This window comes from Phyllobates terribilis, unplaced genomic scaffold (genome assembly GCF_046119375.1).
Source record: "Phyllobates terribilis strain yellow unplaced genomic scaffold, ASM4611937v1 Scaffold_11__3_contigs__length_659146591, whole genome shotgun sequence".
NCBI classification, from domain to species: domain Eukaryota; kingdom Metazoa; phylum Chordata; class Amphibia; order Anura; family Dendrobatidae; genus Phyllobates; species Phyllobates terribilis.
In genome coordinates, this window is record NW_027362771.1 from 590,804,505 (window position 1) to 590,828,118 (window position 23,614).

General features: G+C 51.7%; 1 protein-coding gene across 5 annotated transcripts; it reads right to left on the reverse strand.

Annotated features, from left to right (window-relative positions):
- Nucleotides 1-11,834: 11,834 nt before the first annotated feature.
- On the reverse strand, nucleotides 11,835-23,246 carry LOC141167061 (uncharacterized). 5 transcript variants are annotated; one of them, XR_012251381.1, is made up of 4 exons: nucleotides 20,852-23,246; nucleotides 20,388-20,495; nucleotides 12,620-12,666; nucleotides 11,835-12,244 (listed from the first exon to the last, which is right to left on the reverse strand). XR_012251381.1 is itself a non-coding variant. In XM_073654391.1 (2 exons), exon 1 carries the CDS (start codon nucleotides 18,457-18,459, stop codon nucleotides 17,305-17,307), a length of 1,155 nt encoding a protein of 384 aa, XP_073510492.1. In that variant the 5' UTR covers nucleotides 18,460-19,073; the 3' UTR covers nucleotides 11,835-12,244; nucleotides 12,620-17,304. The 5 variants fall into 4 exon arrangements, 2 of the variants coding, with proteins under 2 accessions (XP_073510492.1, XP_073510493.1); XR_012251380.1 differs by having other exon boundaries at nucleotides 20,758-23,245; XR_012251382.1 differs by lacking the exons at nucleotides 20,388-20,495; nucleotides 20,852-23,246 and adding an exon at nucleotides 19,086-20,359.
- Nucleotides 23,247-23,614: the final 368 nt, after the last annotated feature.

Below are 23,614 nucleotides of genomic sequence, written 5' to 3' on the forward strand. Positions count from 1 at the left end.
TGTTATAGGGTGATGTGGCTGACACTGTTATGGGCAATTTTTGCTGGCAGTAATAAAAGGAAATCCTGCTAAAACTCTTGGGATGACTCCTGTTGTCACTGTTATATTATTATGTATATAGCGCCATTGATTCCATGGTGCTGTACATAAGGAGGGGTTACATACCAAATACAGATATCAGTAGAGTAACAAATAAACAATGATAGACGGGTACAGAGGGACGAGGACCCTGCCCTTGTGGGCTTACAGTCTACAGCAGTGGTCCCCAACCGCCGGTCCGCGGACCAGGACCGGGCCGTTGGGGTTTTTCAGCCGGTCCGCGGGGAGAGGGGGCCCCTCCAGCCTCCAGCAGGGCCGCCATCAGGGCATGACTGCCCTGACTCCAGTATGGGGCCCGGCCGGTAGGAGCCCCCTCGGAGCCCCCCTCTTGTGCGTCTCTCTCCTCATGGGGCCCCCGGCCGCATGCTAAGCGCCGGGTCCGGGACATCTTAGCGCTGCGCTGCTGCGGCAGCACCTTCATGATTCCCCTGACTTCCGGTCATGTGACGGCGCCGTCACATGGCCGGAAGTCAGGAGAACCTGGTGTCAGCGATTTGGACGAGCGCCAGGATTCTGCAGGGATCGCATGGGGGTAAGTATAACAAGTTTTATTTTTTTTTAAATACAATTAACTAGGAGTGGGGGGAATGGGAGATGCACATGGGGGGAGGGGAGAGATGAGAGATGCACATGGGGGAGGGGAGAGATGAGAGATCCACATGGGGGGGAGGGGAGAGATGAGAGATGCACATGGGGGAGGGGAGAGATGAGAGATCCACATGGGGGGGAGGGGAGAGATGAGAGATGCACATGGGGGAGGGGAGAGATGAGAGATCCACATGGGGGGGAGGGGAGAGATGAGAGATGCACATGGGGGAGGGGAGAGATGAGAGATGCACATGGGGGGAGGGGAGAGATGAGAGATGCACATGGGAGGGAGGGGAGAGATGAGAGATGCACGGGGGGGGGGTGAGAGATGCACGGGGGGGTGAGAGATGCACGGGGGGGATGAGAGATGCACGGGGGGGTGAGAGATGCACGGGGGGGATGAGAGATGCACGGGGGGTGGATGAGAGATGCACGGGGGTGAGAGATGCACGGGGGGGATGAGAGATGCACGGGGGGTGGATGAGAGATGCACGGGGGGGTGAGAGATGCACGGGGGGGATGAGAGATGCACGGGGGGATGAGAGATGCACGGAGGTGGATGAGAGATGCACGGGGGGGTGAGAGATGCACGGGGGGGATGAGAGATGCACGGGGGGTGGATGAGAGATGCACGGGGGGGTGAGAGATGCACGGGGGGGATGAGAGATGCACGGGGGTGGATGAGAGATGCACGGGGGGGTGAGAGATGCACGGGGGGGATGAGAGATGCACGGGGGGTGGATGAGAGATGCACGGGGGGGTGAGAGATGCACGGGGGGGATGAGAGATGCACGGGGGGTGGATGAGAGATGCACGGGGGGGTGAGAGATGCACGGGGGGGATGAGAGATGCACGGGGGGTGGATGAGAGATGCACGGGGGGTGGATGAGAGATGCACGGGGGGGATGAGAGATGCACGGGGGGTGGATGAGAGATGCACGGGGGGTGGATGAGAGATGCACGGAGGGGGATGAGAGATGCACGGGGGTAAGCTGCACATGGGGGGGTGAGAGATGCACATGGGGGGGTTATGTTTACATAACTTTGTTGCCTTATGAAGGGCGGGGGGGGCCCCCAAAAATTTCTTGCACAGGGGCCCACTACAGTCTGTGTCCGCCCCTGGGATGAAGTAAATGCAGCTGAACAGCAGCTGTCAGGACAGCTGCCCTGTCCTGCTGCAGGGCGTGATGGGGCCTCAGTGATGCGGCTCCTGGCACAGCACATTATGTGGGGCTCCTGGCGGGGACCTGGTCTACACTATATGATAAGTATGCACTAAACTCCAAATCCCTCCATTACCCCGCCCCCATATGACCAAAGCCCCGCCCACCCCACCCCCTCCTTGCTGGGCCATGGAAAAATGATCTTGCTTCAAGCCGGTCCCTGGTGCAAAAAAGGTTGGGGACCACTGGTCTACAGGATGGTGGGGGAGGAGACAGTAAGTGGGGGGTTGTAGAGCTCCGGAGGTGGTGAGGTGACAGCTCTGGTGGTGGTGAGGTGGCAGCTCTGGTGGTGGTGAGGTGGCAGCTCTGGTGGTGGTGAGGTGGCAGCTCTGGTGGTGGTGAGGTGGCAGCTCTGGTGGTGGTGAGGTGGCAGCTCTGGTGGTGGTGAGGTGGCAGCTCTGGTGGTGGTGAGGTGGCAGCTCTGGTGGTGGTGAGGTGACAGCTCTGGTGGTGGTGAGGTGGCAGCTCTGGTGGTGGTGAGGTGGCAGCTCTGGTGGTGGTGAGGTGACAGCTCTGGTGGTGGTGAGGTGGCAGCTCTGGTGGTGGTGAGGTGGCGGCAGCGAGGTCATGGCAGGCTGTAGCGTTCTTGAAGAGATGGGTTTTCAGGTTCCGTCTGAAGGATCCAAATGTGGTAGATAATTGGACATGTTGAGCCACAGAATTCGCGAGGACGGGTGATATTCGGGAGAGATCTTGGAGGCGATTGAGTGAGGAACGGATAAGTGTGGAGGAGAGAAGGAGATCTTGGGAGGACCGGAGGATACGTGAGGGAATATATCGGGAGATTAGTTCAGAGATATACGGAGGAGAGAGGTTATGGATGGCTTTGTAGGTCAGTGTTAGTAGTTTGAACTGGATACGCTGGGGGAATGGGAGCCAGTGAAGCGATTTGCAAAGGGGGATAGCAGAGGAGTAGAGAGGCGAGAGATGAACTAGTCGGGCAGCAGAATTAACAACGGACTGGAGGGGTGCGAAAGTGTTAGCAAGTAGGCCACAGAAGAGGATGTTGCAGTAGTCGAGGCGGGAGATGATGAGGGCATGCAAGAGCATTTTCGTAGTTTGAGGGTTGAGGAAAGGATGGATTCTGGAAATATTTTTGAGCTGGAGGCAACAGGAGGTGGAAAGAGCTTGGATGTGCGGTATGAAGGACAGGACAGAGTCAAGGGTTACTCCGAGGCAGCGGATGTCCGGTACAGGGGAAACAGTGATGTTGTTTATTGTGATAGAAAGATCAGGTGGGAAAGGTATGTGAGATGGGGGAAAGATGATGAGTTCTAGGGCAATGTAGCTGACACTGTCAAGAGGGTAATGTTGCGATGACTCTGGTTGGCACTGTTAGAGGACTCCGTGGGTGACACTGTTATATGGCAGCGTGGCAGGTACTCCTATGAGGACTCCGTGAGTGACACTGTTATATGGCAGCGTGGCAGGTGCTGCAATGACTCCGTGGGTGACACTGTTATATGGCAGCGTGGCAGGTGCTGCAATGACTCCGTGGGTGACACTGTTATATGGCAGCGTGGCAGGTACTGCTATGACTCTGTGGGTGACACTGTTATATAGCAGCATGGCAGGTACTGCTATGAGGACTCTGTGGGTGACACTGTTATATGGCAGCGTGGCAGGTACTGCTATGATGACTCTGTGGGTGACACTGTTATATGACAGCATGGCAGGTGCTGCTATGAGGATTGTGTGGGTGACACTGTTATATGGCAGCGTGGCAGGTACTGCTATGACAACTCTGTGGGTGATACTGTTATATGGCAGCGTGGCAGGTACTGCTATAAGGACTCTGTGGGTGACACTGTTATATGGCAGCATGGCAGGTACTGCTATGAGGACTCTGTGGGTGACACTGTTATATGGCAGCGTGGCAGGTACTGCTATGAGGACTCTGTGGGTGATACTGTTATATAGCAGAGTGGCAGGTACCGCTATGAGGACTCTGTGGGTGATACTGTTATATGGGAGCGTGGCAGGTACTGCTATGAGGACTCTGTGGGTGATAATGTTATATAGCAGAGTGGCAGGTACTGCTATGAGGACTCTGTGGGTGATACTGTTATATGGGAGCGTGGCAGGTACTGCTATGAGGACTCTGTGGGTGATAATGTTATATAGCAGAGTGGCAGGTACTGCTATGAGGACTCTGTGGGTGATACTGTTATATGGGAGCGTGGCAGGTACTGCTATGAGGACTCTGTGGGTGATAATGTTATATAGCAGAGTGGCAGGTACTGCTATGAGGACTCTGTGGGTGATACTGTTATATGGCAGCGTGGCAGGTGCTGCTATGAGGACTCTGTGGGTGATACTGTTATATGGCAGCGTGGCAGGTACTGCTATGAGGACTCTGTGGGTGATACTGTTATATGGCAGCGTGGCAGGTGCTGCTATGACTCCGTGGGTGACACTATGTAGCACTGATTGTTAGTAACATGAGGAACTGTTATGGAAGTAAATGCGGGTGTGAGACCGGCACGATGGTTGCCGTGGGTTACAGTCTTCCATGTCCACCCCTGATCTTCCTGTGGCCTGTGCTTTGAGGTCGGCCTCTTTCTATATGTGTGTAGGCTCGTGCAGACGGCTGACATTACTATAGGCCCCGGCCTGTGTCTGCAGCACATATGGCGGTATACGCTGGCACAGAGGCCTGCTCCCCCTATTTCCCAGCATGCCTCTGCACAATATGGGTGTCTATAGAACGTATATCGTCTGGTTGCGCTTTCCCTCCCTCCCCGAGAGCCTGTGGTGAATCTGCTGAGCCCACCACCAAAGTGACTTTACTCAGCAAGTGAGAGAAGCCAGAGGAGGGGGCTGAGGAGGAGGAGGAGGCCAAGGAGGAGGGGGCCGAGGAGGAGGAGGAGGAGGAGGAGGAGGAGGAGGAGGCCAAGGAGGAGGGGGCCGAGGAGGAGGAGGGGGCCGAGGAGGAGAAGGAGGGGGCCGAGGAGGAGGAGGAGGAGGGTCTTTCCGTCCGACTCCCACCCAGTGCAGGCATGGAGTCCGCTCACCCACCGCACAGAGCTGCGCACACGTACGCGGCACGCCCAGGCCTGGCCAGACAAAGAGCCTACACTGTGGCCAGTGTGGCAACATGGGCACCGTACCACACACCGGAGGCTGAGATACACGGCTCAGCAGACAGTATCACACACGGGAGGCTGAGATGCAGGGCTCAGCAGACTGTACCACACACAGGAGGCTTAGATACACAGCTCAGCAGTCAGTATCACACATGGTAGGATTAGATACACAGCTCAGCAGACTGTACCACATGGGAGGATTAGATACACAGTTCAGCAGACAGTATTACATATGAAATGATTAGCTACACAGCTCAGCAAACGGTATCACACATAGGATTAGATACACAGCTCAGCAGACAGTACCACAGATGATGAGATTAGATACACAGACAGTATCTGCTTTTTTTACTATGACAAGGTCAGAGCTGCCATCTATAGTCACCACAAGCAGAGCACTCAGTTCCTATTAAAGGGAACCTGTCTGCAGGTTTTTTGCCTCCTAATCTGACAGCAGCATGATGTAGAGACAGAGCCCCTGATTCCAGCATTGCCACTTACTGGGCTGCTTGCTGTAGTTTTGATAAAATCACTGTTTTATCACTGGAGGACTAGTAAACCTGCTGCCATGTAGTCCTCCATATTAATGAGCTCTGTATAAGACCACCTACACCACTTCATTGGTAGTTTTCTGCCTATGCACAATATACACAGAAAGCTGCCAATCAGTGGTGTGGGCGGGGTCATACACAGCTCAACATTCAGAGAACTGCTAGATCTCCAATACAGAAAACTGATTTTATAAAAAATGCATCAAGCAGCTCAGTAAGTGACACATCACTGGAATCACGGTCTCTGCCCCTACATCATGCTGCTCTCAGATGGGGCAGCAAAAGCCTGGTGACAGATTACATTAAGCACAAAGCTAGCTGTATAAAGTAATCTCTCCGTAGTGGTGGCTGTATTAAGCTATATGCAGTGCTCTCTCTCTAGTGGTGACTGTATAAATCTGTATGCAGTGAGCGCCTTCTAGTGGTGGCTGTATAAATCTGTATGAAGTGAGCTCCCTCTAGTGGTGGCTGTATAAATCTGTATGTAGTGAGCTCCCTCTAGTGGTGGCTGTATAAATCTGTATTCAGTGAGCTCCCTCTAGTGGTGGCTGTATAAATCTGTATGCAGTGAGCTCCCTCTAGTGGTGGCTGTATAAATCAGTATGAAGTGAGCTCCCTCTAGTGGTGGTTGTATAAATCGGTATGCAGTGATCGACTTCTAGTGGTGACTGTACAAAACTTTATGAAGTGAGCTCCCTCTAGTGGTGGCTGTATAAATCTGTATGTAGTGAGTGCCTTGTAGTGGTGGCTGTATAAATCTATGTGCAGTGAGCGCCTTCTAGTGGTGACTGTACAAAACTTTATGAAGTGAGCTCCCTCTAGTGGTGGCTGTATAAATCTGTATGTAGTGAGTGCCTTGTAGTGGTGGCTGTATAAATCTATGTGCAGTGAGCTCCCTCTAGTGGTGGCTGTATAAGTCTGTATGCAATGCGCTCCCTCTAGTGATGGGTGTATAAATCGGTATGCAGTGAGCTCCCTCTAGTGGTGTCTGTATAAATCTGTGTGTAGTGAGCTCCCTCTAGTGGTGTCTGTATAAATCTGTGTGTAGTGAGCTCCTTCTAGTGGTGTCTGTATAAATCTGTGTGTAGTGAGCTCCCTCTAGTGGTGTCTGTATAAATCTGTGTGTAGTGAGCTCCCTCTAGTGGTGTCTGTATAAATCTGTGTGTAGTGAGCTCCTTCTAGTGGTGTCTGTATAAATCTGTGTGTAGTGAGCTCCTTCTAGTGGTGTCTGTATAAATCTGTGTGTAGTGAGCTCCCTCTAGTGGTGTCTGTATAAATCTGTGTGTAGTGAGCTCCTTCTAGTGGTGTCTGTATGAATCTGTGTGTAGTGAGCTCCCTCTAGTGGTGTCTGTATAAATCTGTGTGTAAGTGAGCTCCCTCTAGTGGAGTCTGTATAAATCTGTATGCAGTGAGCTCCTTCTTGTGGTGACTGTATAAATCTGTATGCAATGCGCTCCCTCTAGTGGTGGCTGTATAAATCTGTGTGCAGTGAGCTCCCTCTAGTGGTGTCTGTATGAATCTGTGTGTAGTGAGCTCCCTCTAGTGGTGTCTGTATAAATCTGTGTGCAGTGAGCTCCTTCTAGTGGTGTCTGTATAAATCTGTGTGTAGTGAGCTCCCTCTAGTGGTGTCTGTATAAATCTGTGTGTAGTGAGCTCCCTCTAGTGGTGACTGTATAAATTTGTATGTAGTGAGCGCCTTCTAATGGTGACTGTATAAATCTGTATGCAGTGAGCTCCCTCTAGTGGTGGCTGTATAAATCTGTATGCAGTGAGCGCCTTCTAGTGGTGACTGTATAAATCTGTATGCAGTGAGCTCCCTCTAGTGGTGTCTGTATAAATCAGTATGAAGTGAGCGCCTTCTAATGGTGACTGTATAAATCTGTATGCAGTGAGCTCCCTCTAGTGGTGGCTGTATAACTCTGTATGCAGTGAGCTCCCTCTAGTGGTGGCTGTATAAATCTGTATGCAGTGAGCGCCTTCTAGTGGTGACTGTATAAATCTGTATGCAGTGAGCACCTTCTAGTGGTGACTGTGTAAATCTGTATGCAGTGAGCTCCCTCTAGTGGTGGCTGTATAAATCTGTATGCAGTGAGCGCCTTCTAGTGGTGACTGTATAAATCTGTATGCAGTGAGCTCCCTCTAGTGGTGGCTGTATAAATCTGTATGCAGTGAGCGCCTTCTAATGGTGACTGTATAAATCTGTATGCAGTGAGCTCCCTCTAGTGGTGGCTGTATAACTCTGTATGCAGTGAGCTCCCTCTAGTGGTGGCTGTATAAATCTGTATGCAGTGAGCGCCTTCTAGTGGTGACTGTATAAATCTGTATGCAGTGAGCACCTTCTAGTGGTGACTGTGTAAATCTGTATGCAGTGAGCGCCTTCTAGTGGTGACTGTATAAATTTGTATGTAGTGAGCGCCTTCTAGTGGTGGCTGTATAAATCTGTATGCAGTGAGCGCCTTCTAGTGGTGACTGTATAAATCTGTATACAGTGAGCGCCTTCTAGTGGTGACTGTATAAATTTGTATGCAGTGAGCGCCTTCTAGTGGTGACTGTATAAATTTGTATGCAGTGAGCTCCTTCTAGTGGTGACTGTATAAATCTGTATGTAGTGAGCTCCCTCTAGTGGTGACTGTATAAATCTGTGTGTGGTGAGCTCCCTCTAGTGGTGACTGTATAAATCTGTATGTAGTGAGCTCCCTCTAGTGGTGACTGTATAAATCTGTGTGTGGTGAGCTCCCTCTAGTGGTGGCTGTATAAATCTGTGTGTGGTGAGCTCCCTCTAGTGGTGGCTGTATAAATCTGTGTGTAGGGAGCTCCCTCTAGTGGTGTCTGTATATATCTGTATGCAGTGAGCGCCTTCTAGTGGCGTCTGTATGAATCTGTATGTAGTGAGCTCCCCCTAGTGGTGGCTGTATAAATCTGTATGCAGTGATCTCCCTCTAGTGGTGGCTGTATAAATCTGTATGCAGTGAGCTCCCTCTAGTGGTGGCTGTATAAATCTGTATGCAGTGAGCTCCCTCTAGTGGTGGCTGTATAAATCTGTATGAAGTGAGCACCCTCTAGTGGTGGCTGTATAAATCTGTATGAAGTGAGCTCCATCTAGTGGTGACTGTATAAATCTGTGTGCAGTGAGCTCCCTCTAGTGGTGGCTGTATAAATCTGTGTGTAGTGAGCTCCCTCTAGTGGTGTCTGTATAAATCTGTGTGTAGTGAGCTCCCTCTAGTGGTGTCTGTATGAATCTGTGTGTAGTGAGCTCCCTCTAGTGGTTTCTGTATAAATCTGTGTGTAGTGAGCTCCCTCTAGTGGAGTCTGTATAAATCTGTGCGTAGTGAGCTCCCTCTAGTGGTGTCTGCATAAATCTGTATGCAGTGAGCGCCTTCTAATGGTGACTGTATAAATCTGTATGCAGTGAGCTCCCTCTAGTGGTGGCTGTATAACTCTGTATGCAGTGAGCTCCCTCTAGTGGTGGCTGTATAAATCTGTATGCAGTGAGCGCCTTCTAGTGGTGACTGTATAAATCTGTATACAGTGAGCGCCTTCTAGTGGTGACTGTATAAATTTGTATGCAGTGAGCGCCTTCTAGTGGTGACTGTATAAATTTGTATGCAGTGAGCTCCTTCTAGTGGTGACTGTATAAATCTGTATGTAGTGAGCTCCCTCTAGTGGTGACTGTATAAATCTGTGTGTGGTGAGCTCCCTCTAGTGGTGACTGTATAAATCTGTATGTAGTGAGCTCCCTCTAGTGGTGACTGTATAAATCTGTGTGTGGTGAGCTCCCTCTAGTGGTGGCTGTATAAATCTGTGTGTGGTGAGCTCCCTCTAGTGGTGGCTGTATAAATCTGTGTGTAGGGAGCTCCCTCTAGTGGTGTCTGTATATATCTGTATGCAGTGAGCGCCTTCTAGTGGCGTCTGTATGAATCTGTATGTAGTGAGCTCCCCCTAGTGGTGGCTGTATAAATCTGTATGCAGTGATCTCCCTCTAGTGGTGGCTGTATAAATCTGTATGCAGTGAGCTCCCTCTAGTGGTGGCTGTATAAATCTGTATGCAGTGAGCTCCCTCTAGTGGTGGCTGTATAAATCTGTATGAAGTGAGCACCCTCTAGTGGTGGCTGTATAAATCTGTATGAAGTGAGCTCCATCTAGTGGTGACTGTATAAATCTGTGTGCAGTGAGCTCCCTCTAGTGGTGGCTGTATAAATCTGTGTGTAGTGAGCTCCCTCTAGTGGTGTCTGTATAAATCTGTGTGTAGTGAGCTCCCTCTAGTGGTGTCTGTATGAATCTGTGTGTAGTGAGCTCCCTCTAGTGGTTTCTGTATAAATCTGTGTGTAGTGAGCTCCCTCTAGTGGAGTCTGTATAAATCTGTGCGTAGTGAGCTCCCTCTAGTGGTGTCTGCATAAATCTGTATGTAGTGAGCTCCTTCTAGTGGTGGCTGTATAAATCTGTATGTAGTGAGCTCCTTCTAGTGGTGGTTGTATAAATCTGTGTGTAGTGAGCTCCCTCTAGTGGTGTCTGTATAAATCTGTGTGTAGTGAGCTCCCTCTAGTGGAGTCTGTATAAATCTGTGTGTAGTGAGCTCCCTCTAGTGGTGTCTGTATAAATCTGTGTGTAGTGCGCTCCCTCTAGTGGTGTCTGTTTAAATCTGTGTGTAGTGAGCTCCCTCTAGTGGTGTCTGTATAAATCTGTGTGTAGTGAGCTCCCTCTAGTGGTGTCTGTATAAATCTGTATGCAGTGAGCGCCTTCTAGTGGTGGCTGTAAAAATCTGTATGCAATGCGCTCCCTCTAGTGGTGTCTGTATAAATCTGTATGTAGTGAGCTCCCTCTAGTGGTGGCTGTATAAATCTGTGTGCAGTGAGCTCCCTCTAGTGGAGTCTGTATAAATCTGTATGTAGTGAGCTCCCTCTTGTGGTGTCTGTATAAATCTGTGTGTAGTGAGCTCTCTCTAGTGGTGGCTGTATAAATCTGTATGCAGTGAGCTCGCTCTAGTGGTGGCTGTATAAATCTGTATGCAGTGAGCTCCCTCTAGTGGTGTCTGTATAAATCTGTATGTAGTGAGCTCCCTCTAGTGGTGTCTGTATAAATCTGTATGTAGTGAGCTCCCTCTAGTGGTGGCTGTATAAATCTGTATGTAGTGAGCTCCCTCTAGTGGTGGCTGTATAAATCTGTATGCAGTGAGCTCCCTCTAGTGGTGGCTGTATAAATCTGTATGTAGTGAGCTCCCTCTAGTGGTGGCTGTATAAATCTGTATGCAGTGAGCTCCTTCTAGTGGTAGCTGTATAAATCTGTATGCAGTGAGCTCCCCCTAGTGGTGGCAGTATAAATCTGTGTGTAGTGAGCGCCTTCTAATGGTGACTGTATAAATCTGTATGCAGTGAGCGCCTTCTAGTGGTGGCTGTATAAATCTGTATGCAGTGAGCTCCTTCTAGTGGTGACTGTATAAATCTGTATGCAGTGAGCTCCCTCTAGTGGTGGCTGTATAAATCTGTGTGTAGGGAGCTCCCTCTAGTGGTGTCTGTATATATCTGTATGCAGTGAGCGCCTTCTAGTGGCGTCTGTATGAATCTGTATGTAGTGAGCTCCCCCTAGTGGTGGCTGTATAAATCTGTATCCAGTGAGCTCCCTCTAGTGGTGGCTGTATAAATCTGTATGCAGTGAGCTCCCTCTAGTGGTGGCTGTATAAATCTGTATGCAGTGAGCTCCCTCTAGTGGTGGCTGTATAAATCTGTATGCAGTGAGCTCCCTCTAGTGGTGGCTGTATAAATCTGTATGAAGTGCGCTCCATCTAGTGGTGACTGTATAAATCTGTATGCAGTGAGCTCCCTCTAGTGGTGGCTGTATAAATCTGTATGCAGTGAGCTCCCTCTAGTGGTGGCTGTATAAATCTGTATGCAGTGAGCTCCCTCTAGTGGTGGCTGTATAAATCTGTATGAAGTGCGCTCCATCTAGTGGTGACTGTATAAATCTGTATGCAGTGAGCTCCCCCTAGTGGTGGCTGTATAAATCTGTATGAAGTGAGCTCCATCTAGTGGTGACTGTATAAATCTGTATGCAGTGAGCACCCTCTAGTGGTGGCTGTATAAATCTGTATGAAGTGAGCTCCATCTAGTGGTGACTGTATAAATCTGTATGCAGTGAGCACCCTCTAGTGATGGGTGTATGAATCTGTGTGTAGTGAGCTCCCTCTAGTGGTGTCTGTATAAAGCTGTGTGTAGTGAGCTCCCTCTAGTGGTGTCTGTATAAATCTGTGTGCAGTGAGCTCCCTCTAGTGGTGTCTGTATAAATCTGTGTGCAGTGAGCTCCCTCTAGTGGTGGCTGTATAAATCTGTGTGTAGTGAGCTCCCTCTAGTGGTGTCTGTATAAATCTGTATGCAGTGAGCTCCCTCTAGTGGTGACTGTATAAATCTGTGTGCAGTGAGCTCCCTCTAGTGGTGACTGTATAAATCTGTGTGTAGTGAACTTTTATTATAAAAATACAAAACTTACAATCAATAAATAGCAAAATCCAAACCCCAGCAAAAGCAAAAGTCTGAGTCCAGCATTACCCCTCCAGCCAAAGCAACCCGCCCCCAAAAAAACAACTTTGTCTCCTTCTTTCTTAGAGAAGTTTCCTCCTTCCATCTTTCTCTCTTACGCTGTTTTCAGTCCTTTACTCTTGTCTTCTCACTTTTTGCTCCTTCCAGATCTCCTCCTCCCCAGGTTACTTCATCCAAGGAGAGAAGAAACGTTTCATTAATACACGCGCATACACACATCATACCAAACCGGACAAAGAGAACTCTGCTCCATCGCCCAAAAAGAAACATGAAAGCCTCCTGGCTGATAACACATCTATATAAACCACACCATTTTTTGTTGTTGTTTTTTTATTCTCCTTTTTTTTGTTAACAACAAATACAATTATAACAAACCTACCTCTACCCCCCCCACCACTAAAAACCCCCCACACAGTACAAAAATAAGCTCACCGAGGAACTCATGACCTCCTGCCTATAAGACAGGAGCATTAACCCAGTAAGCCACAGGATCATCACCTTACAATACAATGCTACATAACTCTCTACATTACACCACTTACCCAGAGCCTGGATTGGTGCCTGTAAGCCATATATCAGTATCTCACTGCTGCAAAACAAAAATCTGATAGTGAAAAGCCCCCAGCCCCCCACCAGGAGACCGGAGATGACCGGCTACTATCCCAACAATCCTTACTCTACCAGCTGTCCCTACCTGTCTAGACATCTGCCACTATTTATCTACCTACCTTTCCCTGCCTGACCCTACTGCCCTACCTAACTCACCGTGTGCCTACCTAACTGTCCCTCGGCTGTCCCTGTTCTGTCCCTACCTATCTACCTGTCCCTACTGAAGCTATCTACATTAAATGAGAACCCTCTCCAGAGAAAAGAGGCCCTCGCTGCACCCAGCCTGTCATACTCCAGAGAGCGCACCTTCACCAGGCCACCCAGAATGTTTCTAACAACCTCGTCCCGGGGGAGGATTTTCTGCTGAGTTGACACTAAGCACCGTGGGTTCCACTTGTATAACCTGACGACTAAACTGACTAGAAATAAAGTGCCCCGATCACGGCCACCCAGGGATCTAAATACCACATACGCCCACTCCGCAGAGGAAAGGTGTGCCAGCCGAGGCCAGCCTATGGAAGCACCTACCCCGTTGTAGACCCTTGTATTAAAAGGACACTGAAGGATGAAGTGCTCCATGCTTTCCAGCGTGTCGCAACACTCCTCACGGGGACAACCCCGGTCTTCGGAGTTCCTACACTTCAGGTTGTCCCTTACATTCCCATGGAAGCAGCGCCAAGCCAAGTTCCAAAACTTCAAGGGGACCCGTGTGGAATTCAATAACCTCAACCCGCCCTCCAGATCCCGACTTGGGCAATCTTTGAGCACCAGAGGCTTCTGGAAAAGGAGGAATTTCCTCTACATGGTCCTGATCTCCCAAATTCCCAGAGCGCACCGGCAGATTACCTTCAGAACCGGGGTAGCGTAAACCGGGAGATGTCCATGCGGTGTGCGTAGGTCCTTCACTTGCCCTCCTGTCTCCCATTCCTGGAAGAAGGGCCGAAGCCATGCCCTGCAGGAGAATAGCCACGGAGGAGCCCTCTCTGACCAGAGTTTGGCGATGTTAGTCTTGACAAAAGTGTTTACTAGAAACACCACTGGGTTGACTATACCCAAACCTTGTAGTCTCCTTGTGCGATATGTGACCTCTCGTTTGACTAGGTTCAGCCTATTTCCCCATAACATCTGGAAAAACAGGCTGTGGACCAGTGTCCAGAGCGGCTCTGGCAACATGCAGACACTGCCCAGGTATATTAACAAGGGTAGCAAAAGACCCTTCCAGGCTAACCCTTTCCCTCAGGATCAAAGACCAACCCTTCCATTGTTCCACCTTCTGGGCGGCGATCTTAAGTCTGCCCTCCCAATTTTGCTTGGGGCAGTCCCCCGGTCCAAATTCGATGCCTAGAATTTTTGCCGATGCCTGGGGCTCTGGAAGAGTGTCTGGGAGAACAAAGCTAGAGTCTCCCCCTCCCAGCCAGAGACTCTCACACTTTTCCTGATTAATCCTGTACCCAGAAGCCTCCAACCTCAGACATGACCCACTCCGCCTCCTCATCCGAGGACACGAAAAGGGAGATGTCATCGGCATACGCTACCACCCTCAGAGTGGCTTCTGGGGCCACCTGGTCCATCCTGATTCCCGCCAACGGGCCGCACTCAATCCCCCTTAAAAGGGGATCTATCGCGAACACATATAACAGCGGGCTCAACGGACAGCCCTGGCAGACCCCAGACCCAACCTCAAAAAGGCGGCCAGACCAACCATTCACAAGCGGGAAAGTCTCTGCTCCCGCATACAAGATCTTTAGCCAATTTACAAACCCCCCAGGCAGACCGTACCTCAGAAGGACGGACCAGAGTTAATCATGGTTAACCCGATCAAAAGCCTTCACCTGGTCTAAAGACAGCAAATACCCCTTCCAGTGGCCCACCCTACTCTGCTCCACTTCCTCTCGGACACCGAGTACTGCATTAAAAGTGCTGTGGAATTTAACAGAGCAATGCTGAGCCCCCGAAAGGAGCCGGGGTGCAAACTTCACCAGCTGATTGAACAGCACCTTTGCCAGAACCTTCCGGTCCGTATTGAGAAGTGCTATGGGACGCCAATTCTCAATACGGGCCGACTGCCACATTGACCGGGAAAGAGCACCCGAGGAGAGACACTCGTTAAACACCTCAGTCAAGAGGGGGACCAAGGAGTCCCTAAAGGTCTTATAAAACTCGGATATTAAGCCATCCGGACCTGGCGATTTCTTAGGCCGAAGCCCATCAATGGCCAGTCGCACTTCCTCTTCCCTGATTGCCTCTGTCAAAACGTAAAGAGAGGGGTCATCTCCTGGCTCAGGGATGGCTTCGGCCAGGAAAGCCGACATCCTGTACCGATCCAGATCCTTCTTCTGCAAGAGGTGTGAGTAGAAAGATCTGGTCACATCCAGGATCCCTGATCTGGATCTGTTCAGGGAACCCGTACCATCGACCAAACCTGTCACCACCTTACAAGTCATTGACATCTTACAGTTTCTGTAGGGGTCGGGTGAGCGGTACCTCCCGAAATCCCTCTCAAAAACCAGAGATGTGTGCCTATAGTACTGACACCTCTTGAGTAAAGACTTCACTCTGGAGATTTCCTCACTGTCATCTCCAGTCGAGATGAGATGTTCGAGCTTCCTCCTCAGTTCCTGATACAGGCGTTACCTGTTCAGGCTCCTGAGGCTCGAGAGCTGGCGGAAGAAACTTGCAACCCGTTCCTTGAACATCTCCCACCACTCTGACTTATCGCTACAGAGATCCAAAAGCGGTAATTGGCTTTGAAGAAAGCCCTCAAAGGATTGTCTTATCTCCACTTCCTCCAAGAGGGATGAATTCAGCTTCCATAGTCCTTTTCCCATCCGAGCGGTCTCTGCAACATTCAGAGAAAAAGAAATCAGACAGTGATCGGAGAACTCCACCTCAACAACGAACACTGCTGAAGAGATGGCTTCCTCCTTAAAAAAAAACCTGTCTATCCTAGACCTGCAACTACCTCTATGAAAGGTGAAACCACAGTGACCTGGGGTGTGCCGGATGTGGACATCCAGCAGGCGAGCGTCACTAGCTATACTATTAAGAGTATTACTATCATAAGCCAGCCGGTCAATGGAGCCTCCCCTATCACGAAGCCTTGTGACAGTATTAAAGTCACCTCCAAAGACCACCTGCCGGCTCGTAAAACTATAGGGCTTAATCTTCAGGAAGAGACATTTATGGTCCCACTTTGACTGTGGACCATAGATGTTAATGAGCCGAAGCTCTTGTCCGCTCATGAAGACGTCTAAGACCAGGCACCTCCCCATTTCTACCACGATAATTCTCCATTCAACCGATGCAGTCTTAAAAAGGACTGCTACCCCACTACACGGCTCAGCCGAAAGAGACCAGTACGAGGACCCGCACCTCCACTTGCTCTCCGCCTTGTGTATGGCCCCCATATCCGTAAGTCTGGTCTCCTGCAAAAACAAAATTTCAGCCTCAAATCGGGTGAGAAAATCAAAGTCCGCAAATCTAGCCGTATCAGACTTTACACTAGCGACATTAATGGACACCAGAGTCAGCGGGGTGGGTGCCGCCATCATGAGTGATCGAGTTAGATGGCCTTTTTCTTCACCCCACTCATTTTCCTAGCCTTTTCATCTCTGGACGATGAAGCCCCCCCCTCTTCTTTTCAGAGAGACAGAGATATCCATCCCTCCCACCTCTTTCTCATCTCTGGACCCAGGGATGGCCCCACCTCCCGAGGAAGACACACCCTCTGGAGAAGGGACTCCACCCCCTCCCAGGGACCCTCCCGATGTTACCTCCGGAACCTCACCCCCAACTCCCATCTCAGCAGGGTTGTCAAGGGCTTGGAACCAGTTGGAGAAGGGGATCAGAGGGAAGTTGGTGGGACCTTCCTTAGGCACCTTGGTCAGGGGGGGAGATGATTTTCCACCGCCCTTCTTTTTCTTCTTTTTTTTTTACTTTTGGCACTCTTGGTACCCTTGTCACCCATTTCTTTTCGCTGTTCCCCTCCGTCCTCATCAAAACTTTCATATTGGGAGGCATCGGAGAGATCAGCCACTTCCTCTATCTCCATCCGTCTGATCTCCTCATTCACCCCTTCCTCCCTCGGGGCCTCAGTCACATGGGCCGCCACCTCGGAGGAGGGGGCAGCCGTTACCCCAGTTTCCCGAGGCTCCTCCTGCCCCCTGCCCTCCTGAAGCCTTGCCTGCCTCCGATGGTAAGAGGGGCCTCTAGCCCTGCCATTCCTCACCGGCCCCTCAGCTCCTCCCCCGATGCCACCTCCAACCTCTGCAGAAACTGCACCGCCAAGAACTTCCTCACAGCTCCCCTCCGTCTGGCCGGTCATGGCATTAGAGAAGGAACGAGGGCAGCGTCTGAACGGGTGACCTAGATCACCACACAGGTGACATCGAATGACACCACAGGATGCGGCGAGATGACCCACCTTGCCACACAAGGCACATTTCTGCACCTTGCTGGCCACGCTGAAGTGGCGAGGATCACCGCATCTATGGCACACCCTCGGCTGCCCCTGGTAGAAGACTAGAATCCATTCCCTTCCCAGGAAAGCCGAGAAAGGGATGTGTGTGACAGTGCTCCCTGAACGCTTCAATTTCACCATAATGGTCCAGCCTCCTGACTAGATGCCAAAATCGTCCAGGTTCTTCTTAGGGACCTCCACAACCTCGCCGTACCGGCTCAACCAGGGCATTATGTCAATGCCAGAAAGAGACTCATTACACGTTAAAACAGTCACTTTCTTCGGCCCACTTTGGTGAGAAATTGCCTCCACGGCAAACCCTCGCCAGCCAGGGTCCTCTTTTACCAGCTCATAATTCGACCAAAAGAGCTCCAAGCCCTCCGGCAGAACAAAGCTGTCAATAGCCCTGAAGTCCATCTTCATGAGGAGCTTCACCACATTTGTCCTGGATGGACACACCTCATCGCCCCTCCAGCAGACGAACCGCATCTCTCCTGGAGACCCCCTGCCCGGCTGTCGGGAGGGACCACACAGTCCCCCCCCCCTTTTCTCTTGGAAGGCAGCTAAACCAAACTTATCTAGCAAGTAGGACAACTCCACCTCTCTTCCCTCTACATTGATCATCCGCTCCCCTTTTTTGAGAGCCTCCAGGAAACGGCGGCGAAAAGCATAATTCCCTGGGTCCAGAGATGAGGAAGACCCCTGTAGAACCCCACCGGCAGCAGTGGCATAACTAATGGTGCCTGCAGGCGAGGGGGGCGATGGACCAGCCCCTAAATTCCCTGAACCCTCAACCTCACAGTCAACCATCTCCACCTCGCTTACCTCAGCCTCACCATTTCCACTAGTAGAAGTCCCCGCGCTGGCACCATTCACACCAACCATTCCTCCAGCAGAAACCACATTGACACCATTCACACCCCCCATTCCCACAGCAGAAACTACCCCTCCAACACCTGACCCTACACCATTGTCACAGACACTATTCACACCACTTCCATTCTTATTTACATAATCATTAGTAGTTTTTACACTGTTTTCTGCTGTGGTGGTTGTTATTTGCAATGCAGCTGCCTCTTTAAGGGCGATGCTACAGGGTTTAATTACCACACCCTGCTTTTCAGCAGAGCATGTGCTGGCAGCTGCTGCTGCAGACCGTTGCTCTAGCCTCTCCTGCAGACCATCTCCACGCTCCTGTGTGCACTTCACCACCGGGTCCACCGCAGATACAGGAGGTAATACACACACAGAGGACCCCGGTGGCGCGACCCCCTCCGGTGAGGGTGTGGTCCGGGCAGGCATTACCGCAGCCATTACAGCTGCACCCGAGATGATAACTGGTGCCGGGGTCCCTGAATTTGACCCAGCATCGGATCTGCATGTGGGGTACCCCGACACCAAAGTACACACCGCCGATGATGCGGCCCCAGCTGACAGCGCACCGCCAACACTGCGGGGAGCGACGACCGTCGGTAAGGTACCCACAGTCTCCCCCCTGATCGTCAGCGGGTGCAGCAGGCGCCAGACTGTCCCCCGCTTTCACTGAGGACCGGGCCTGGACACCTCCACAGATCTTATAAGCGCCCGCCACAGGTCCACACTCCAGATCACGCACATTGTGCGGCTGCAGCCACATGCCCACTCTCTCACCCTCTGCTACCGCTAGCTACCTCCGATATTTTTTTCCTTTTTTTCCTTTTCTTTTCCCCCCTCCTAGTTGCCTCTTCCCCGCAGACCTCATCCCCAAACTTCAGGTGGGCGTAATTTACTGGGGATTCTAGCTGACGGATCTGCTGCATGACGAGGCAACCCCCACTACTGCTGTTATCACTGCTGCTATCATCCGCATCACCCCCATCATCCTCTGAAATACTATTGTCTGATGGGAGTGGGACCTGCACTGGATCTATCCTGCTGTGTGTGGTCTGGAGATCACTTACCAAGCCCCCAGGTGGGTACGGTGCCTCCTCCATCTCCACATGCTCCACCTCCTCCACCTGGGTCGGACGCCGAGACCCTTCTGGCTCCTTTGCAGCAGCCATCTTGTGGAAACGGTCCTCATTTGCCAGCTTTTCCTGAAAGGGCCTGCTGTTGTACAATATGGCCGCTCTCCGGGCTTCCATGCCCTCAATGCATATCCCCAGGCTGGATATCCTGGCTGTTAGGGCAGATTTCTCCGTGCGGGAGGCTCTGTCTGCCGCCTGCCTTGCCTCCTCCATCTCCTCCCGGAGCCTTCTTAGGGTCTTCCCGGCCTCCTCATACTCACAGAGGTACACATGAATGCGGGAGCCATAGCTGGGAACCGGCTCCCGTGCAGCCCTAGTGCCCCAATCTTTCTGCACCGCCGCCGCTGCACCTCTGTGAGTACTCCGCTCACCTCCAAGAGGAGACACCGCCGTGGCCCTCGCCTCAGCCTTAGGGGCTTTGCAACCCTCCTGGGTCTTCTTAGGCTCCTCCATGCTTTGGGCCTTGTTGGATCTGGGGACCCTCTTTGCCGGTAGCAATGAGCTCCCACCCCTCGCTGGCTTAGACTGAGGGGTGGGAGACGGGGACTCAGCCCACAGTTCATCCACTAAATCCCTCTCTTTCCTGGGTCAGAGAGTTGGGGATTTCTGGGTGTAAAAAAACTAGTGGCTCCTATGGAGCAAACAAAATGACACGCCTTCCTTCACAGACTACAGGTTCCTAGTGGTGGCTGTAGAAATATGCATGTAGTGAGCTCCCTCTAGTGGTGTCTGTATAAATATTTGTGCAGTGAACTCCCCATAGTAGTGGGTTTATTAATCTGTGTGTAGCGAGCTCCCCCTAGTGGTGGCTGCATAAATCTGTATGTAGTGAGCTCCCCCCTAGTGGTGGCTGCATAAATCTGTATGTAGTGAGCTCCCTCTAGTGGTGACTGTATAAATCTGTATGGGGTGTGAAGATTTATGCAAGGCTGTAATATTTTTATTCTTTTTAATTACATTACTGCTATAATTATTAGGGCTAATGGAGCCAATATCTGGGGCTAAAACAACCCACTCCCAAATCCTGTGGAAATCTCCAAAGTTGCAGTCGAGCAGCTCGTCTGGTAATGAATGGTAGCAGCGGCCCGGATGTGCTGTGTGTATGTAGAGGGGAGCACACGGGGTCACTACCATCACGCTGTGTGCCGGAACTATCTTTTCTTCGCCCAATGCCTCCTCTACTATTAAGGACTGAGACCGGAGTGTGTGCTGCAGTGGAGGATTTTCTGTACTCACTGTTACACCGTCCCTTGGACCAGGACCGACACCGGCCGCAAGCAAGACAGGAGATCGTAGATCCGGGTTAACAGACTCACTTTTACTGTGCACTTCTTCCATACACGGCTGCAGTACACAGATCAAGACAAGATCTTTGGTTAGTGAAGCCCCCTTGGGAATGTGCCTTTCCAGTATCTGTTCTCGTCCCTTCCTGAGACTCAACATCTTCCACATTTTCTGGAACCCAGCTTAGAGACTCCCCTCTAGGGAAACAGAGGCCTCACACTGAGCACCTCTTACAGCCCATGAGCCTAGGACATAGCCAGCGTCCAGATTCTGTCTCAAATGTGCCCTCATTCTGTTCCGATAACATGTACTAATAAAACACCTCTTCACTGATGATACTGCTGTTGTAGTCCGCTTTCCTTCCTGCTCGGTCGTCCTCCACACTCTGTCTCTCTGTGTATGGGAACAGAACCTACCCTGGTTCTGTGCACTCGGGTCTTGAACCCAGGAATAGAGTGGCCTGACACAGGCCTCTCCTAATGGCAGGTGTACACTGCCTAATGTTCTTCACTCCTCACTCTCTCCCAACTGGACTGTCTGTAACCAGGAAATGATTTTCTATAAAACTGCTGTAATGCTGTAACTCCTCCCAACTGATGATTTAAACTCCTGTATTAACTACCTAGTGTCTGAGCAGTGTAGTGCAGCTGCATCCGTTTCTCTATTGTATGGTTACCCCTTCAGGGCAGACCTCCCGCATCCCAGGGACGGCCTTAGGCAAAGCCTATGGGAGAATCGGCATACAATAATCGGCCATAGGGATAAACACATAACAATTATTAACCCCATCTTGACTCGACGCCCTCATTACCCAGCCACCCCCTACATGCCCCCACTTCAGAACTTGGTCGTCCCCGACCATTTTATAAATATATATATATTGTAGCGTCGGCGTCCCTGCCTCCTGCTAGGCAGGGACGCTGTTCCCCTCACCTCTCCGTGCCCGGCGTCTTCCTCCCGCTCTGCTGGCAGCACGCGCTGCTTCCCGGCCTCTGTGCTTAGGGCGCGCGCACGCGCGCTCCCCCTCTCTTGAAGGGGCCGCGCGCGCTGTCCTAAGGAGTCCCCGGCCAATGGCCGGAGGACCTCACCATATATAAGGCACCTCCTCCAAAATGGAGGTGCCCGAGCAATGTTGTTGCAAAGCCTTTCAACTCTGCTTCAGCCCTCAGGTCCCGTTACCAGTTACCTGCCAGTCACCTGACAGATTCCTGCTTGATACCTGCCTGATATCTGCTTACCTGCTTGCTTTCCTGTGGTCCGACAGTCTGCCTACCAGCACCTGCCAGTCTGTCTATGGATCAGTCCGCCTGCGGACCAGGAAGTACCTGCCAGATACCTGCCTGCCTGTCCAGAGACTCTTACTCGCTCACCTGGGAGCGCTCACCTGCTACCTGCCTGCTAGCCTACCTGGAGGCTTAGCCGTCACTTGCTGTGACCACCTGCCTGTCCAGAGACTCTTGCCCACTCACCTGGGAGCGCTCACCTGCTACCTGCCTGCTAGCCTACCTGGAGGCTTAGCCGTCACTTGCTGTGACCACCTGCCTGTCCAGAGACTCTTGCCCGCTCACCTGGGAGTGCTCACCTACTACCTGCCTGCTAGCCTACCTGGAGGCTCTGCCGTCACTTGCCGTGACCACCTGCCTGTCCAGAGACTCTTGCCCGCTCACCTGGGAGCGCTCACCTGCTACCTGCCTGCTAGCCTATCTAGAGACTCTTTCCCTGCTGTCACTTGCCGTGACCACCTGCCCGTCTAGAGACTCTTTCCCTGCTGTCACTTGCCGTGACCACCTGCCCATCTAGAGACTCTTACCCTGCTGTCACTTGCCGTGACCATCCGCCTGTCAAGAGACTGTCCCCGTCACTTGCCGTGACCTCCTGCCCTTCTACCCAGAGACTGTCCCTGTCACTTGCTGTGACTACCTGCCCTCCTTCCCTGGGAGCCACCCGCTTCCTTACAAGGACTGCCCCTTTGTATAGTTGCTCAGAGGTTCCACCTCCCAGACCCGTTACAGTTTGCTCGGGCCATGGAACCTGGTGGCACCCAAGCTCCCTCGATCTCGGACCTATGCCATGAACTGTCCCGTCAGAGGTCCCAACAGGAGTCTATCCTGAGCCACCTGCGTAGTGTTAACTCCCGCCTGGACACACTGACTACATCTTCGGGACCGGCTTCCAGTCGCACGACTCCTACCCCGGCAGCGCCGCTGCCCATCAATTCCATGGCATCTCTTCCCGATCCCCGCCTCACCGCCCCGCCTCATTTTGGCGGAGATCCCGGTCAGGCACGGGGCTTCATTAACCTGTGCACTCTGCACTTCGAACTGTTGGCCAGTTTTCCACCGACCGAGCCAAAGTAGCCTTCATCATGTCCCATCTCACGGGGGAGGCCCTGGCCTGGCTAAATCCTCTATGGGAGAGAGGAGATCCCCTGGTGTCCAATCTGCCAGCCTTTCTCTTGGCTTTCCGGAAGGTCTTCGACGAACCAGGACGGAGGACCTCATCCGCCTCATCTCTGCTACGCCTCCGCCAAGGAAGTCTCACCGTGGGCCAATATGCCATACGGTTCCGTACCCTTGCTTTGGAGCTTGCCTGGGATAACGAAGCCCTGGTGTCCGTCTTCTGGGAGGGTCTGTCCGGCCATATCAAAGATGAACTCGCCGGTCGGGACATTCCTACCACTCTCGACGACTTAATTACACTTGCCACCCGGATTGACATCCGGTTTCAGGAGCGCACCAAAGAGGTCACCCGTGAGAGGAGGTTTCCACGCTTTGCCCCTACCTTCCCTACCTCCGTTACTCCTCCGGCGCACTCACCCGAGCCTATGCAGGTCGACCAGACCAAGATGGTCAAGACCCGTCAAGAATTACGCCGTGCCGAGGGGAGCTGCTTCTACTGTGGCAGTAAGGAGCACCGGATCCGTTCCTGCCCGGAGAGGTCGGGAAACGCCTGTGTCTAGGATCGCTCAGAGAGGTCACCCTAGACAGAAATAAACCCTCTCCATCTCTAATGCTGTTGGACTCTATCATCTGCGGGGAGAACCGTTATTTTGAACTGGCTCAACTTGACTCTGGAGCTGCCGGAAATCTCATTTCTCAGTCCCTGGTAGAGAAATACCGCATTCCCACCAAACCTCTGGCTGTACCCTTATCTGTCGCCGCCGTGGATGGGGGCCTCTT

What these genes read in the sequence shown, in the direction of transcription:
- LOC141167061 (XM_073654391.1), bottom strand. Translation starts at nt 18,459, where the DNA reads ATGGCTGCGGTAATGCCTGCCCGGACCACACCCTCACCGGAGGGGGTC.